This window comes from Schistocerca serialis, chromosome 3, assembly GCF_023864345.2.
Source record: "Schistocerca serialis cubense isolate TAMUIC-IGC-003099 chromosome 3, iqSchSeri2.2, whole genome shotgun sequence".
Taxonomy (NCBI): domain Eukaryota; kingdom Metazoa; phylum Arthropoda; class Insecta; order Orthoptera; family Acrididae; genus Schistocerca; species Schistocerca serialis.
The window spans coordinates 845028390-845046160 of record NC_064640.1 but is presented as its reverse complement, the minus strand read 5'-3'; the positions used below and the strand labels follow the sequence as shown (position 1 = coordinate 845046160).

General features: G+C 42.0%; 1 protein-coding gene across 1 annotated transcript in view; it reads left to right on the top strand.

The window, feature by feature from the left end:
* LOC126470946 (WD repeat, SAM and U-box domain-containing protein 1-like) overlaps positions 1-17771 on the top strand; it is a 222488-nt gene that overhangs the window by 26471 nt on the left and 178246 nt on the right. The window contains exon 5 of the mRNA XM_050098996.1: positions 12905-13110. Within this exon, the coding sequence (XP_049954953.1) occupies positions 12905-13110 (206 nt within the window). The remainder of the gene's footprint in view (positions 1-12904; positions 13111-17771) is intronic.

Below are 17771 nucleotides of genomic sequence, written 5' to 3'. Positions count from 1 at the left end.
CGTCTCCCATCTGTCCGTTGGAGAGCCCATGAGGACTTGTGAGGTAGTGACCACTTTCCCATCTTCCTGTCATTCCCCTAGCGTGATTCCCCCAGACATCTACCTAGACGGGCTTTAAACAAGGCAGACTGGGATGCTTTTACTTCTGCTGTCACCACTGAATCTCCCCCACAAGGTACCATCAATGTGGTAGTTGCGTAGGTCACTAGAACGATTGTTTCTGCGGTGGAAAACATGATCCCTTGTTCTATACTGAGCCCCCGACAAAAGTCAGTACCTTGGTGGTCGCCGGAAATTGCTGAAGCTATTAAAGAGTGTCAGCGAGCTCTACAGCGACATAAATGGCACTCTTCCCTAGAGCACCTTATAGCTTTTAAATGTCTTCGTGCACGCATTTGCCAGCTTATAAAAAGACAGAAACTGGAGTGTTGAGAGAGGTACGTCTCGACCATTGGGTGCCATCGTCACCTTCCCAAGACTGGACGAAGATCAGACATGTTTGTGGGTGCCACACCCCGACAGGTGTTACTGGCATTAACATCAGTGGCGGGTTATCCACCAACACAAACACAATTGCTGAGCACTTTTCTGAGGACTATCCTCTAGCCTCTGCATTGGAGAATTATTCCCCAGCATTTAGCACCCTCAGATAGCGGATGGAAAGGAAAGCCCTCTCCTTCATTGAATGTCTCCATGAACCCTAAAATGCTCCATTTACAGAGTGGGAGTTCCTCAGCGTTCTTGCACATTGCCCTGACACAGCTCCGGGCCAGATCGGATCCACAGTCAGGTGATCTAACATCCCTTGTTGGACTACAAGTGACATCTTCCATCATCTTCAGCTAGATCTGGTGCGATGACGTCTTTCCATCGCAATGGCGGGAGATCACCATCATTCCAGTGTTCAAACACGGTACAAAACTGCTTGATGTGGATATCTATCGGCCCATCAGCCTCACCAACATTCTTTTTAAGCTGTTAGAATGTTTGGCTGTTGTGTTGGGTCCTGGAGTCACATGGCCTATTGGCTCCATGCCAGGGTGGTTTCCACTGGTGTCGCTCTGTCTCTAATAATCTAGTTTCCCTAAAGTCTGCCATTCAAACAGCTTTTTCCAGATGCTAACACCTGGTTGCCGTCTTTTTTGATTTACGAAATGCTTACGACATGGCCAGGCGACATCATATCCTTGCCACATTATATGAGTGGTGTCTCTGTGGCTTGCTCCTGATTTTTATCCACAATTTCCTTTCACTCCGTACTTTGCGTGTCCAAGTTGGTGCTTCCCATAGCTCCCCCCATATCCAGGAGCATGGGGTCCTGCACAGCTCTGTATTGAGTGTATCAATATTTTTAGTGGCCATTAACTGTCTAGCAGCTATCAGGTCACCTGTCTTACCTTCTTTGTATGCAGACAACTTCTGCATTTCGAACTGCTCCACCAGTACTGATGTTGCCGAGCGGCGCCTACAGGGAGCCATCGACAAGGTGCAGTCATGGGCTCTAGCCCATGGCTTCCAGTTTTCAGGCGCGAAGTCATGTGTCATGCACTTCTGTCGGTGTCGTACCGTTCATCCGGAACCAGAACTTTGCCTTAATGACGATCCACTCACTGTAGTGGAGACATTTTGTTTCTAAGGACTGGTTTTCGATGCCTCATTGACGTGGGTTCCTAATCTTTGCCAGCCGAAGCGGAAGTGCTGGCAGCACCTCAATGCCCTCCACTGCCTGAGCAACTCCAACTGGGGTGCAGATCGCTCTATGCAGCTGCAGCTCTACAGAGCCCTTGTTCAATCCCGCCTTGACTATGGGAGCCTGGTTTATAGTTCAACGGTGCCCTCAGCATTGCGTTTACTTGACACAGTACACCACTGTGGCGTTTGACTGGCAACGGGAACTTTGAGGTCGAGTCCAGTGACCAGCATCCTGGTGGAGGCCGGAGTCCCACCATTGAAGGTTAGGCATGCACAACTGCTCGCCAGTTACGTTGCACACATTCGTAGTTCACCTGAGCATCCGATTTACTATCTCCTCTTCCCACGGCATTTCATCTCTCACGTCATAGGCCCAGGTCAGGGCTTACAATTGCTGTTCGCATCCAGTCTCTTCTGTCTGAAGTGGAGTCCTTGCCTTTACGCCCTATACGTGAGGTCCATTGACGCACACCTCCATGGTGTACACCTAGGCTGAAGCTTCGCCTGGACATTTCACATGGTCCTAAGGACTCAGCTATCCCCGTGGCTCTCCGCTGTCACTTCCTCCTGATTCTTGACATGTACCGGGACCATGAAGTGGTTTACACTGATGGCTCGATGGCTGATGGTCACATTGGCTTCGCGTATGTTCATGGAGGACACATTGAACAGCACTCCTTGCCAGATGGCTACAGTATTTTCACTGCAGAACTGGCGGTCATTTCTTGTGCTCTTGAGCGCATCCGCTCAAGCTCTGTCGAGTCAGTTTCTTCTCTGTTCTGACTCCTTGAGCAGCCTACAAGCAATTGACCCCACCATCCTTTGGTAGCGACCTTCCAGGAGTGCATCTATGCCTATGGTCCAGTCGTTCCATGTTGTTTGTGTGGACCCCAGGCCACGTCGGAATCCCAGGAAATGAACATGCCGAAAGGCTGTCCAAACAGGCTACACGGAAAGCGCTTTTGGAGATCGGCATCCCTGTAACTGACCTGCGATGATTATTATGCCACAAAGTTTTTCAGCTTTGGGAGAAGTGTGCAAGACCTCCATGTGGACCTCTCACAGTGGCTCTGTGGTTCTCTGCCAGCTCTGCATTGGCCATGTGTGGCTAACACGTGGCTACCTCCTCAGTCGTGAGGACCCACCTTGGTGTCACTGTGGTTCACATATGACTGTCGCCCACATCTTGCTGGCCTGCCCACATTTAGCCGCTCTGCGATGGACTTGTAACCTTACCAGCACACTACCTTCGATGTTGGGTGACAATGCCTCAACAGCAGATTTAGTTTTATGTTTTATTCATGAGGGTTTTTTTTTTATCGTATCATCTAAGGGTGGACATTTAGCCTTCTCTCAGAGGCCGCGACCCCCCACCATTTTAACTTTGTTGCACTTTCTTTGCATTCGTTTGTCTTGGTGGTAATCTTTTCCCTATATGTTTTCATCTCACCTTGTCTTTTTGGGGTGGACATTTTAATGTGTTGCAGAGTGGCTAGCTCATCCTCTTTTGTTATTGTGATCAGCCAGCCCAGACCATCTGCTCTATGCTTTTAATACCTCCTTCTACTTTTCCTGGTGGTGTATGTTTTCTCCATTTTTTGTTCCATTTGTTTTGTTTTTAGTGCGCACACACACACACACACACACACACACACACACCGTATGGCCCTACATGGTGCTGACTGGACTAGAGCTGTATTTTGGGAGGTGTACTGGTTGTAGTGTGGGTAGTATCAGGTGGGACAGGTGGAGGAAAAGGGATGTGGGTGGCTGGGAGAGTGTTGGGGGGTGAGTGACTAGCAGTTCGATGGGAGGAAGCTGGTTTGCTGTCTAGGAAAGTGGGAGGGGGGGGGGGATGGCATGTATACGGGCTCAGAATGTAATGCATGATTGTAGGGCCAGTGGGGACTGGCACACGCTGAAAGCAGTGTGAGGATGCGAATTCAGAGGGGCTGACAAGACAGAGGAAGGGGAAACTGTCAGAAGGAGGTGTGGGGGGTAGTGGATTACTTGAGATTGAGGGCAATATAATTGCGGTAGTGGGGATATGTTGTAAGGATAACTCTCATCTGCATAGCTCAAGGAAGCTGGTCTACATCTACATCTACATCCATACTCTGCAAGCCACCTGACGGTGTGTGGCAGAGTGTACCCTGAGTACGTCTATCGGTTCTCCCTTCTATTCCAGTCTCGTATTGTTCGTGGAAAGGAGGATTGTCATTATGCTACTGTGTGGGCTCTAATCTCTCTGATTTTATCCTCATGGTCTCTTTGCGAGATATACGTAGGAGGGAGCAATATACTGCTTGACTCTTTGGTGAAGGTATGTTCTCGAAGCTTTAACAAAAGCCCGTACCGAGCTACTGAGCATCTCTCCTGCAGAGTCTTCCACTGGAGTTTATCTATCATCTCCATAACGCTTTCGCGATTACTAAATGATCTTGTAACGAAGCGCGCTGCTCTCCGTTGGATCTTCTCTATCTCTTCTATCAACCCTATCTGGTACGGATCCCACACTGCTGAGCAGTATTCGAGCAGTGGGTGAACAAGCGTACTGTAACCTACTTCCTTCGTTTTCGGATTGCATTTCCTTAGGACTCTTCCAATGAATCTCAGTCTGGCATCTGCTTTACCGACGATCAACTTTATATGATCATTCCATTTTAAATTACTCCTAATGCGTACTCCCAGATAATTTATGGAATTAGCTGCTTCCAGTTGCTGACCTGCTATTTTGTAGCTAAATGATAAGGGATCTATCTTTCTATGTATTCGCAGCACATTACACTTGTCTACATTGAGATTCAATTGCCATTCCCTGCACCATGCGTCAATTCGTTGCAGATCCTCCAGCATTTCAGTACAATTTTCCATTGTTACAACCTCTCGATGCACCACAGCATCATCTGCAAAAAGCCTCAGTGAACTTCCGATGTCATCCACAAGGTCATTTATGTATATTGTGAATAGCAACGGTCCTATGACACTCCCCTGCGACACACCTGAAATCATCTTACTTCGGAAGAGTTCTCTCCATTGAGAATAACATGCTGTGTTCTGTTATCTAGGAACTCTTCAATCCAATCACACAATTGGTCTGATAGTCCATATTTTCTTACTTCGTTCATTAAACGACTATGTGGAACTGTATCGAACGCTTTGCGGAAGTCAAGAAACACGGCATCTACCTGTGAACCCGTGTCTATGGCCCTCTGAATCTCGTGGACGAATAGCGCGAGCTGGGTTTCACACGACCGTCTTTTTCGAAACCCATGCTGATTCCTACAGAGTAGATTTCTAGTCTCCAGAAAAGTCATTATGCTCAAACATAATATGTGTTCCAAAATTCTACAGCTGATCGACGTTAGAGATATAGGTCTATAGTTCTGCACATCTGTTTGACGTCCCTTCTTGAAAACGGGGATGGCCAGTGCCCTTTTCCAGTCCTTTGGAATGCTACGCTCTTCTAGAGACCTACGGTACACCACTGCAAGAAGGGGGGCACGTTCCTTCGCGTACTTTGTGTAAAATCGAACTGGTATCCCATCAGGTCCAGCGGCCTTTCCTCTTTTGAGTGATTTTAATTGTTTCTCTATCCCTCTGTCGTCTATTTCGATATCTACCATTTTGTCATCTGTACGACAATCTAGAGAAGGAACTACCGTGCAGTCTTCCTCTGTGAAACAACTTTGGAAAAACACATTTAGTATTTCGGCCTTCAGTCTGTCATCCTCTGTTTCAGTACCATTTTGGTCACATAGTGTCTGGACATTTTGTTTTGATCCACCTACCGCTTTGACATAAGACCAAAATTTCTTAGGATTTTCTGCCAAGTCAGTACATAGAACTTTACTTTCGAATTCATTGAACGCCTCTCGCATAGCCCTCCTCACACTACATTTCGCTTTGCGTAATTTTTGTTTGTCTGCAAGGCTTTGGCTATGTTTATATTTGCTGTGAAGTTCCCATTGCTTCTGCAAATATTAAGCACCAAACTAGGTTTGAACTCGGCATCTTTCACTTACCAACCAAATACTTTAACCATTCCACTAACACACTTCGTGATGTTGATGGAGGCAAGGCTCCATATGGCCTGGATTGTGAAGCAGCCATTGAAATTGAGCATGTTTTGCCACCAGGTGGCCAACTTTGTTCTTGGCAACAATTTGGCAGTGGCCATTCATCACGGTGGAGAGCTGGTTTGTCGTCATACCAACATAAAAACCTGTGCTGTGTTTGCAGCCAAGTTGGTATATGACATGGCTGCTTTCGCAGGTGGCCTGGCCTCTGATGTGGTGGGATAAGCCTGTGACAGGACTGGAGTAGGAGGTGCAGAGTGAGTCGATTGGACAGATTTTGCACCTTTGTCTACCACAGGGATACGATTTCTGTGGCAAGGGGTTGGGAGTGGGTGTGGTGTTAGTATGGACTAGGATGTTGTGTAGATTGGGAAGGAGGCGGAACACCACTTTACAGGGGGTGGAAAGTATCTTGGGTAGGATGTCCCTCATTTCAGAGCCCTGGTGAAGGATAAGTTTCAGCATTTTTAGTCCAGAGTGATATTGTGTGATAAGGGGACACTTCATTGTCACCGACTCTTGGGGGTGGTGGGATGATTGGGGGTGTGAGAGGCCTACTCCAGTTCTGTCAGAAGCTTATCTTGCCCCATCAGATCCCGGGTCACATGTGAAAGCAGCCATGCCATGTAACAATGTGGCTGCAAATACTGCACAGCTTTTTATGTTGGTATGATTTGACTACCAACCAATTGTTCACCAGGATGAGCAGCCACTGCTAAACCGTTGTCAAGAACAATGTTGTCCACCCAGTGGCACAACATGCAGCTGAACACATCATACTCAATTTCAAGGGTTGCTTCACAACCTGGGCCATTACTTCTCCACTAAGTTGTGCGATGAAATCACCTTGTATGATTTGTATACCAGTTCTTTATTGCACATCATACTAAAACCATTGTACAGTAGCTCCATGAACAATAAAATACAATTTGGTTTTATTTTAATTTTTTGTAAAGTTTATGCTCTTTGTGACTTATTTACTACAGCGATACATTTAATTTCTTGTGTGCAATATTTTATATAATATGGTTCAATTAAGTAATTTTTTCAATAGTAATTCATTTTTATTAAACCTACTTAAAATTGTAAAATTAGCTAAACGTGTGTGTAATTACAATGATAGGAGGCACAGGGGGAAGGGAGAGGGGGGGGGGGGGGCAAATTTGGGAGTTCTGGGTAGGACGCAGGATCACCTCAGTGTAGCTCTGTTGATGGGCTGTTGTGGAGCTTACTATGTCACATCCTTATTTTAGAAAAACTTCAGGGCAGTAGCCTACAATGAATTAAGGAAACTTTGAACAAGTACATCTACCTCTACATCTATACTCTGCAAACTACTGTGAGATGCATGGCAGATGGTACATCCCATTATGCCAGTTATTAGGGTTTCTTCCTTCTCAAGTCATGTATGGAAAGTGGGAAGAATGATTGTTTGAAAACTTCTGTGCATGTAGTAATTATTCTTATCTTACCCTTATGATCCCCATGTGATCTATACAAAAACTTTGTTAAAGGACTTTCTGGGAATAGTTTACGTTTACAGGAGTCTTCCAGTTCAGTTCCTTCAGTACCTCTGTGACACTCTCCCACAGAGTAAACAAACCTGTGACCATTCATGTTGCACTTCTCTTTATGTATTCAGTATCCCTGTTTCTCTTGTGTGGTACGGGTCCCACACACTTGAGCAATATTCTAGAACCGGTTCACAAGTGATTTGTAAGCTATCTCTGTTATAGACTTATTGCACTTCACTAGTATTCTATCAATAAATTGAAGTCTACCACCTGCTTCACCCACAACTAAACCAATGTGATCATTCCATTTCATATCACTACAAAATGTTACACCCAGGTATTTGTATGGGTTGACTGGTTCCATCAGTGACTCATTGATATTATAGTCATAGGATGCTATGTTTCTTTCAGTTTGTGAAGTAAAAGATTTCGTGTATCTGAACATTTAGAGCAAGTTGCCAATATCTGCACCACTTTGAAATCTTATCAAGATCTTACTGAATATTTATTCAGCTTCTTTCATATAGTTCTTCAATATAGTTAACTGCATCATCTGTAAAAAGCCTGATTTTACTACTAATATTGTCTGCAAGGCATTAATAAACAACATGAACAGCAAGAGTCCCAATACACTTCCATGGGGCACACCCAAACTTACCTCTACACCTTGCGATCACTCACCATCCAAGATAACATTCTGTGTCCTTCCTACCAAAAAGTCCTCAGTCCAAGCACAAATTTCACTTGATACCACATATAATGGTACTTTTGACAATAAATGTAGGTGTGGTATTGAGTCAAATGCTTTTTGGAAATCAAGAAATACTGCATCTTCCTGATTGCTTTTATCCAGTATGTTTTGAGAAAAGTGCGAGTCGGGTTTCACATGCTCAGTGTTTTCGAAACCCGTGCTGGTTGACATTGAGGTGGTCACTCTCTTCAAGATACATCATTATATTTGAGCTCAGAAAATGATCTAACATTATACAACAAATCAACGTCAATGATATTGGACGTTAGTTTTGTTAATCACTTCTACTTCCCTTCTTGTAGACGGGTGTGACCTGTGCTGCCTTTTTCCAAGAACTGGGCACCATTTCTTGTTCAAGGGATCTATGATAGATTATAGTTAGAAGAGGTGTAACTTAGCTGCAAATTCAGTATAGAATCTGACAGGGGGTCCATTGAGGCTGGAAACTTCTTCTGTTTTAATGATTTCAGCTGTTTCGCAACACCACTGACACTAATACTTAATGTCATTCATCTCTTCAGTGGTGTGAGGATTAAATTGGGGAAATTCTCATGCATTTTTCTTTGTAAAGAAACACTTGAAAATGAAAATGGAGTTAAGCAGTTCAGCTTTTGCTTTGCTACCCTCAATTTCAGTTCCTGTCTCATTTGCTAGGGACTGGACACTAAGTTTGGTGCCACTGACAGCTTTCACATACAACCAGAATTTCTTTGGGTTCTGTGAAAGATCACTTGACAGTATTCTGCTGTGATAGTCATTGAAGGCATCACACAATCCTCTCTTGACAGTCAAACACGTCTCATTCAGCATCTCTCTATCTGTAGCTCTACACTTTGTTTTACACCTATTATGCAGTAATCTCTGTTTCTTTAGAAGTTTTTCTACAGTGACTCTATACCATGGAGGTTCCCTCCCATTATGAACTGTTCTGTTGTGTACATATCTGTCCAGTGCATGATCAACTATTCTTTTAAACTTGATCCTCTGCATGCCCCTGCCCTGTGCTGAAAGCTTCAAGTTCCTCAATGAGATATGACACTGCTGAGTTTTTATCTAGTTTACCGAACACGTGTATCTTTCTGCTTGTTTTAATTGTTCTTTGTGCTTTTGTAATATTGTTGCCACAAATGCATCACTATCACTGAGACCAGTTTCGATGTGGACGTCCTCAAAGAGGTCAGGTCTGCTTGTTGTCATTAGATCCAACATATTTCCATCGTGAGTGGGGTTCCTAACGATCTGTTCTAGGTAGTTATGAGAGAAGGCATTTAGTAATCTTTCACATGATGTCTTATCATGCCCACCACTAACAAAACTCTAATTTTCTCAGTTAATTGTTGGATGACTAAAGTCTCTATTGATGATCACAGTATGATTGGGGAATGTAGATACAAGTGAACTGAGGTCTTCTCTAAAGTTTTTGGTTATGTCAGGAGATGAGTTTGCTGGGCAGTGGAAGGAGCCAATTATCATTTTATGCCCACCCCTGATTCTGAGTCTTGCTCAAACAATCTCACATGCATCTTCATTTTCTATCTTGGTGGATTTGAGTTTCTTGTTTACTGCAACAAATATACCACCTCCATCTCCCATTTGCCTATACTTGATATACATAAATTTTTCCCAAAAACCTCACTGCTATAAATTTCAGGTTTCAACCAGCTTTCTGTACATAGTACTATGTGAGCTTCACTGATTTTCGTGAGTGCTTCAAACTTTGGCACTTTGTTGTGAATGCTTTAGCAATTTACCGTTAGGATTTTAATACTCTCACCTGTGGGAAGCATTTCCTTCAGTCTTACACTGATACTTCTGGGTTTCCTACAGCTACCATTATCTGGATTGGATGGAGAGTTGCTTAATCTAAAAAAACCCATATGTGCACCCCACTCAGTCAGCTACCTGAGTAGCAGTTTCTGATGTGTAGTGCACAACTGACCGATTTAGGGGGACCCTACAGTTCTCAGCTCTATGGGGTCACAGTGTAGCTTGTCACAGAACCTTCAAAGACTCTTGTTCAGTCCTTCCACTCAACTCAGAACCAAAGGGCAATTATCAGTTCTGGGCACAATGCTGCAAATTATGAGCTTCATTGAAATTCCATGCACAAGGCTGATCTTCTCAACCTTCTCTGCTAGTCGCAGGAATGACCCATGAACGACCTCGGAGCCCAGATGACAGGCATCATTTATTCCAATGTGCACCCCAATCTGCAGTTGGTTGCACCCTGTTCCCTCGGTGGCTGCTGGGATAGCCTCTTCAACATATTGAATGAGGGCTCCAGGCATACACACTGAGTGCAGCTGGTGTCCTTTCCTGTCCCTTGCTGCCATTTCCCTAAGGAGTACCTTTATTCGCCATACTTTTGAACTGCGGATGATTAATAGACCCCTTACCCTTTTGTTCAAATGGCTCTGAGCACTATGGGACTTAACTTCTGAGGTTATCAGTCCCCTAGAACTTAGAACTACTTAAACTTAACTAACCTAAGGACATCACACACATCCATGCCCGAGGCAGGATTCGAACCTGCGACCGTAGCGGTCGCGCAGTTCCAGACTAGCGCCTAGAACCGCTCGGCCACTCCGGCTGGCTTAACCTTTTGTGTTTGCCGCCTCCTGACACCAGAGTAAACAGGTTTTTCCAAAACGGGTGAAGTGAGTCCAGTCCTACTGGCTCGGTTTCAGTGAAAGGCAGCACTCAAACTTGTTGGTTAGGGGGAATGTTGCAACACCCTGAGTCCTCCCTGGTCCCTATCCACACCTAAATCTACCATTGACTCGCCACTCAGAGGCAAGTGGACAAGTAATGAAAGATCCTGTACTTTCTGCAGAGAATACAAGGTCCACAGGAGAGGATAGTGCTTGAGATACATGTGGTACAGATATCATGGGTACATGACCCTCGGGAGCTCTTCCAACACACTGATTTTCAGCAGCTTCCAATCGTTTGACAGTAGTCAGGGTGATTTCCAGCTGATTATGAACATCAGTCAACTCATCCCATGTTTGAGAACAGCATTCACAGTGGGTCTACATTCTGGCTGGTGCAATGTATTATAAGGCAGTGGAAAATAACTTTAAATTAAGCCCACTGATCCTCTTTCAATTTGTTGAGCTGAAATGTTGCTGATTCCCTATAATAATTGAAGCAAATACTTAAAACAAGGTTTCTGTTAAGGCAACACAAACATCTGGTGTAAAAGTTACTAGTTTCGTAAAATGTTTTGGTCTTAATAATAGTTGTTAGCAAACTCGAAAACAGAATTAATTTACGATACATGCAGATAATATATAGGACTACTCCTCTTTAATGGAAAACTAGATGTAATACCATATATTAGTTAGAAAATCTGCTGCAGTTTGTTACAGATTGCTCATAGATTATGCAGAGGACAGTGGTAGCTTCCAAAAATTCTTGAAAATGCATGTTTATCTATGTTGATGTTCAGCCAATTCAGAGGTGATGTGTTCTTTGGCTGAACTGTAAATTACACACACTGATTTGCTATGAAATATACTATATATCCAAAACACTTGTACCGGAAACTTACAAAAATATAGTTTTGTAAGCATCCAAAAATTCTCAGAATAACCTATCTCTCATGTAATTGTACAATGAAATTAGAGAATGATTGTTTTGGACACTAGATAGGCCTGCCATTCTCAAAAATTTTGACAGAGCAGTGTTAAGTTTAAGCCTACAATTGACGATAAAAGTAAGAGTTTATCACAGTACCCACAAATGTTCAAAATTTCACATTATATCACAGTACAAATGGGTATTGATACAGTCTGAAAGATTATGCGGGAACGAAGTGAACAGTAAGATATGCAAATCTAGAACTTTAAATCGGCACATGATCTTGTACACACGTTTTCACACAAATGAAAATTCCTAAGTCAGTTTTTATATATTATAAATAAATGTGTATGTTGCACAGATTTTTCACTTGGCTGATTCTGTGCACACTTGTACACTAGTGTGCTGAAGAAGAACACTGCAGCTTGAGTTTATCTCAATCAAAAACCCAATTTTGCTGCTTTGTTACCTCAGTCATTTGTAAGCGTAATGGTACACCTTTTTTCCCTTTAAGAAAATAAGGTTACAATGATTGTGTGGTGTAGTTGGGAGTAATGTATGTAGGAGATGAAGTATAAAGTAGGATACAGGGCTTTTATGGAGTGAGTGAGCAACCAAGATTTTATGTAGATGTGGTACTGAAAGTACTCATATTAACCAGCTCTCAAACTGCTCTCAAACTGAAACATGCTATTTGATCCACAAAGCCTTCTTTATGAAAGAGATGATGTAAAGTAGTTAGTTTTAAGAAATATTTCCATGTCCAGGTGTAAACAATCAAATAGGTTGTTGACTGTTATTTCAGAAGTGTGTGTTGCATGTATTATCTTACTTTCCAGCAAACATAAAACTACATTCATAAATTTTACTTTTTTAAACATACCACTAAACTTGAGAGAGAAAAATCGAGGTCCTTTCATTACCACAAAAGTGAAGATGGGTGATTGCTGTGTTCTAATGGATACCTCTAAGAATCAAACTAAGTACTTATCTATGGGGCATGGTGCTTGTAACATCAATGTATCTTCAGTTCATATAGAAACAGAAAACGATACCCATTTTCATTATGAAAGCAGAGTTAGTAGCAGGCACTCTGTCTCTGAGACACACTGCCCAAACAATGTGTTTTAGTGCTCTAAGATGATGAAGGCCATTACTATTACTATTAGGTGACATAATTAACTGTGAATAATCAGTATGTTCAGAATTATGAAGGTCATATAGTTGTTCCTTGTGCAATTAATTTTTACAATTTGTGTAACAAAAAGTATGTATTACTCTCATAGGACGTTCCAGCCACATGAAGGAACCATTCAGGCTGTTGCATTTGCTCCAGATTCCTGCTATTACATAACAGCCTGTTCCCAAGGAGTCATGAAGTTGTGGGAAGTTACTAATGAAGAAGAAACAATTAACTCCCTGATATCAGTTGATGATGTTCATGATCTTGGTGTTACAGGATGTGATTTTTCACCAGTTCAAGGCCTCACAGGTTTGGTAAAAGCATTTTCAATCACCTGCGCCCCTGTATGATGTTGCAGTATAAATTATGTTAATCATCTAGAGTAGCATATGAATGACCATACATATTACAATTACTCAACCACTGAATATTTTTAACTATAGCATCATTGACTAACATAAACATATTAGACTCCACTTAATTATTATTTGAATTTTTTGTATACAACACAGAACAAATCACATAGTAGTACTGCATAATTTGTATTAATCAGGTACTAATGATCATGTATTAATATGAATTTGCTGTTTTAAAAGAAATTTTTATTGCTGAATCTTAATTCTGCCTTTGTTAGGCACATTAAGATTAAAAGAATGATTCCCTCTGTGAAATTTGTTTTCTTTCTGCATTTATGGAAAAGCTAAAACTTACTCAATGACTGTCTACGGAGATTAAATTCTTTGTAGGTTTCCCCTACCTGTTTTAATACTTTCATCTTATAATGTATAAAATGAATATCTCACAAATGTACTGCTAAATGACATAAACTATAATCTATTGCTTATTCACTCTCTGATACTGTGACAATAAATAATGCCAGGATGCATTTGTGCTCACCAGATAAAATAATGGCTATATTTAACAAATCGCTCTAATGTACAGGGTGGTTATAATTAAACTTTCACTACTTGAGCCAGTGGAGACAGAAAACTATTTACCGTATGGTTACCCAACTTTTTAGGAATGATGTTCATACTGTGCACTGCAGGATTTGAGGTTTTAATGGTGTTAGTGCCATGATGTGCTGTTAGGCTCCAGGTCTGGTGCGACGACATAGGACTGAAACACAAGCATTGGCGTCCCATACAGTTGTAGACAGTCAACATGAGTCTGGAAAAGGTGAGCAGGGCCTTACTCGTATGTTGTTTTATCAAAACAACAACGATAATGCTGCTGCTCTTCATAGGTATTGATGCATTAAAGGAATATGGAGAAGTCATCTTTCCATGCCAGGGTTGAAGAACGTGATTCAGAAGTTAAAGTTGACTGACACTTTGGGAATTGTTCATGGGATAGGCAGAAGGCCAATTGTGCGACTAATCTTTGAAGAAGTTGCTGCTGCCATGTTTGAGAATGATTGATGCAGTGTGTGATCTTCAAGCATTGCACAAGCTGTGTCATTACAGCTAAACATTCCATGGTCAAACATCCCACCTGAGATGTTTCAGGCAGTAGTATAGCAATATCTGGTGTGGTTCCAGGCTGTCAAGGATGCAGATGGTCATCACATTGAGCAGCATTTACAACCTGGCATGTAAATGTGCTACATAAATAACAAATATGTGAAAATGAAAATGTGTTTCTTTTAGTGTTTTATTTGTTATTTCTCTTCCTCATGTCCTTACAAATGTTTTCACCAAGTTTCATTGTCCTACAAGCATGGTCACCACCTCAAGTAGCTAAAGTTTAATTATAATAACCCTGTATAATAAGTGTCAACTTTTTTCTTTTTATCAACATGAAGTCTATGCAGGAGCAAGATATGATGATAAGAGGAGGGTTTGTTTGTTTGTGTTGTTGTTGTTGTTGGTGTTGGTGGTGGTGGTGGACATCTTCTTCTTCAGTCTGAGGGCTGATTCGGTACAGCTCTTCACGCTACTACCAACTTGCTTACTGTATATTTTAGTATCCCTCTACAATTTTTATCCTCCACGAATTCTTCCAATACTAAATTGGTGATACCTTGATGTTTGATGTCTCAGAATGTGTACTATCAACCAGTCCCTTATTTTAATCAAATTGGGTCACAAATTCCTTTTTCCCCCAATTCTGTTCAGTACCTCCTCATTGGTTATATGATATACCCATTTAATCTTAGACATTATTCTGTAGCACTACATCTCAATAACTTTTATTGTCTTCTCATCTGAACTGTTTACTGTCCCTGTTTCGCTTCCATACCAGGCTACACTACAAACGAATACCTTCAGAAAATACTTCATAACACTTAAAGCTATACTCACTGTTGTTAAATTTCTTCTTCAGAAATATTTTTGTTGCCATTGCTGTTCTCTGTTTCCATCCTCTCTGCTTCAGTCATTATCAGTTAGTTTAGTGCCCAAATAGCAAAACTCATCTACTACTTTTAGTGTCTCATTTCCTAATCTAATTTCCTTACCATCACCTGATTTAATTCTACTGCATTCCATTACCCTTGTTTTGCTTTTGTTGATGTTCATCTTATATCCTCCTTTCAAGAGACTTTCCATTCCGTTCAGTGCTCTTCCAAGTCCGTCCCTGCCTGAGAGAATTCCAAGTCATTGACAAATCTCAACGTTTTTATTTCTTATCCCTGAACTTCAATTCCTTCTCCAAAATTTTTTTAGCTACTTGCTCAGTGTACAGATTGGCAGCTGCTGCAAGTTGGTGTGCTGGAAGAGCTTCCGAAGGTCATGTACCTGTGGTACCAGTTGTCTAGTACTGTCCCCTCCTTGTGGATCCTGTCTGCTCTGCAGGAAGTATGGGATCTGTCATTCTATGTCCAACTGACTGACAGGCATCTCAATAGTAGATCTAGGCATCCTGTACTGGGTAAACATGCCCGGGGGGACTCAGGGTGTTAGACTGAGTCACCTAACCAACAAGTTTGAAGTGCGGTGTTTCACTGGAATGGAAACTGAGCTAGTAGAACTCACTTCACCTGTTCTGGAGGAACTTGCTTTGTCCCATGTCATGGGGAGGCAAACACAAAAGGGTTGGGTCTATTAATCATTGGCAGTTCAGACTTATGGCAAATAATGGTACCTATTACAAAAATGGCAGCAAGGGACAGGAAGGATCACCAGGTACACTCAGTGTGGATGCCTTGGGGCCTCATTCAACATGTTTAAGAGGCTAATCTGGCAGCCATAGTGGGACCTGGATGCAACCAACTGCAGATTTTGGCACACGTTGGAACAAGTAACCCTCCGAGGTCATATTTGGACCACTCCAGCAACTGGCAGAGAAGGTTGAGAAGACCAGCCTTGCACATGGACTTTCAATGAAGCTCACAATTTACAGCATTATTCCCAGAACTCATCATGGTCCCCTGGTGCTGAGTCAGAGGAAGGACTGAACCAGAGACTTCAACGGTTCTGTGGCAAGCAAGGCTGTGACCCCATAGGGTTAGTTGTGCACTACAAATCAGAGGCTGCTACCTAGGCAGCTGATCATATGTGGGGTGCACACAAGGTTTTTTTGGATTAGGCAACTTTTCATCCAGTCCAGATAATGACAACTGTAGAAGACCCAGAAGTGTAAGTGTAAGGTGGAAAACAATGCCCCCTACAGGCGTGAGTATTAAAGGCAAGAGTATTAAAATCCGAGTAGTTAACTGCCAAAGAATTTGCATCTGAGTGCCAGTATGTGAAGTGCTCCTGAAACACAGTGATGCACACATAATACTAGGTACAGAAACCTAGTTGAAACTTGAAATTGATAGTAGTGAGATTTTTGGGGAAAATTTAATTATTTATGGAAAGGATAGGCTATTGGGAAAAGGAGGTGGTGTATTTGTCACAGTAGACAAGAAAGTCAAACCCATCGAGATTGAAACTGAATATGCATGTGAGATTGTTTGGGCAAGACTCAGTATCAGGGTTGAGCATAAAATGGTAATTGGATCCTTCTATCACCCACCAGACTCACCTCCTGATGTAACTGAAAGCTTTAGAGAGAACTTCAGTTCACTTGTATGTTACTTCCTCAATCATTCTGATGACTTCAATCACCCAACACTCAATTGGGAAAATTATAGTTTTGTTAGTGGCAGGCATGGCAAGACATAATGTTAAACATTACTAAATACCTTCTCTGATATCTACCTAGAACAGATAGTTCAGAACCCCACTCCTGGCAGAAATGAGTTAAACCTAATGGCAACAAAATAGACCTGACGCCTTTGAGTGTCCACATAAAAACTGGTATCAGTGCCCATGACACAGTCGTGGCAACAATGATTATCAAAGTACAAAGGACAACTAAAACAAGTAGGAAGATATATATGGTCAGTAAAATAGACGAAAAAAGTGATAATGTTTATCTCAATTAGGAACTTGAAATTTTCAGCACAGGACAGGAGCATGTAGAGGAACTACAGCTCCAGTTTGAAAGCTTTGTTGACCATTCACTGGATAGATGTGTACCTAGTAAAACAGTTTATAATTGGAGGGCCCTCCATGGTATACAATCACTGTAAAAAGCTTCTAAATAAACATACACTACTACATAATAGGAGTAAAGCAAAGCATAGGGCTATAGATAAAGAGCTGCTAAGTGAGATACATTTGGCTATCGAGAGAGCAATGCAGGAAGCCTTCAGTGACTACTATAGCAGAATATTGTCAAATGATCTTTCAAAAAACCCACAGAAATTCTGGTTGTAACTTATTGTCCAGTCACTCGTGAGTGAGACAGGAACTGAAGTTGAGGGTAGCAAAGCAAAAGTTGAAATACTTAACTCTGTTTTCAAATGTTCTTTTAATATGGAAACCAATGAGTATTGCCCCAGTTTAATCCTTGTACCTCAGCAAAGGTGAGTGAAATAAGTGTTAGTAGTGTTGAGAAACAGCTGGAATCATTAAAATTGAACAAAGCTCCAGGGCCCAGTGGAATCCCTATCAGATTCTACAGTTAGCCCATCTTCCAAC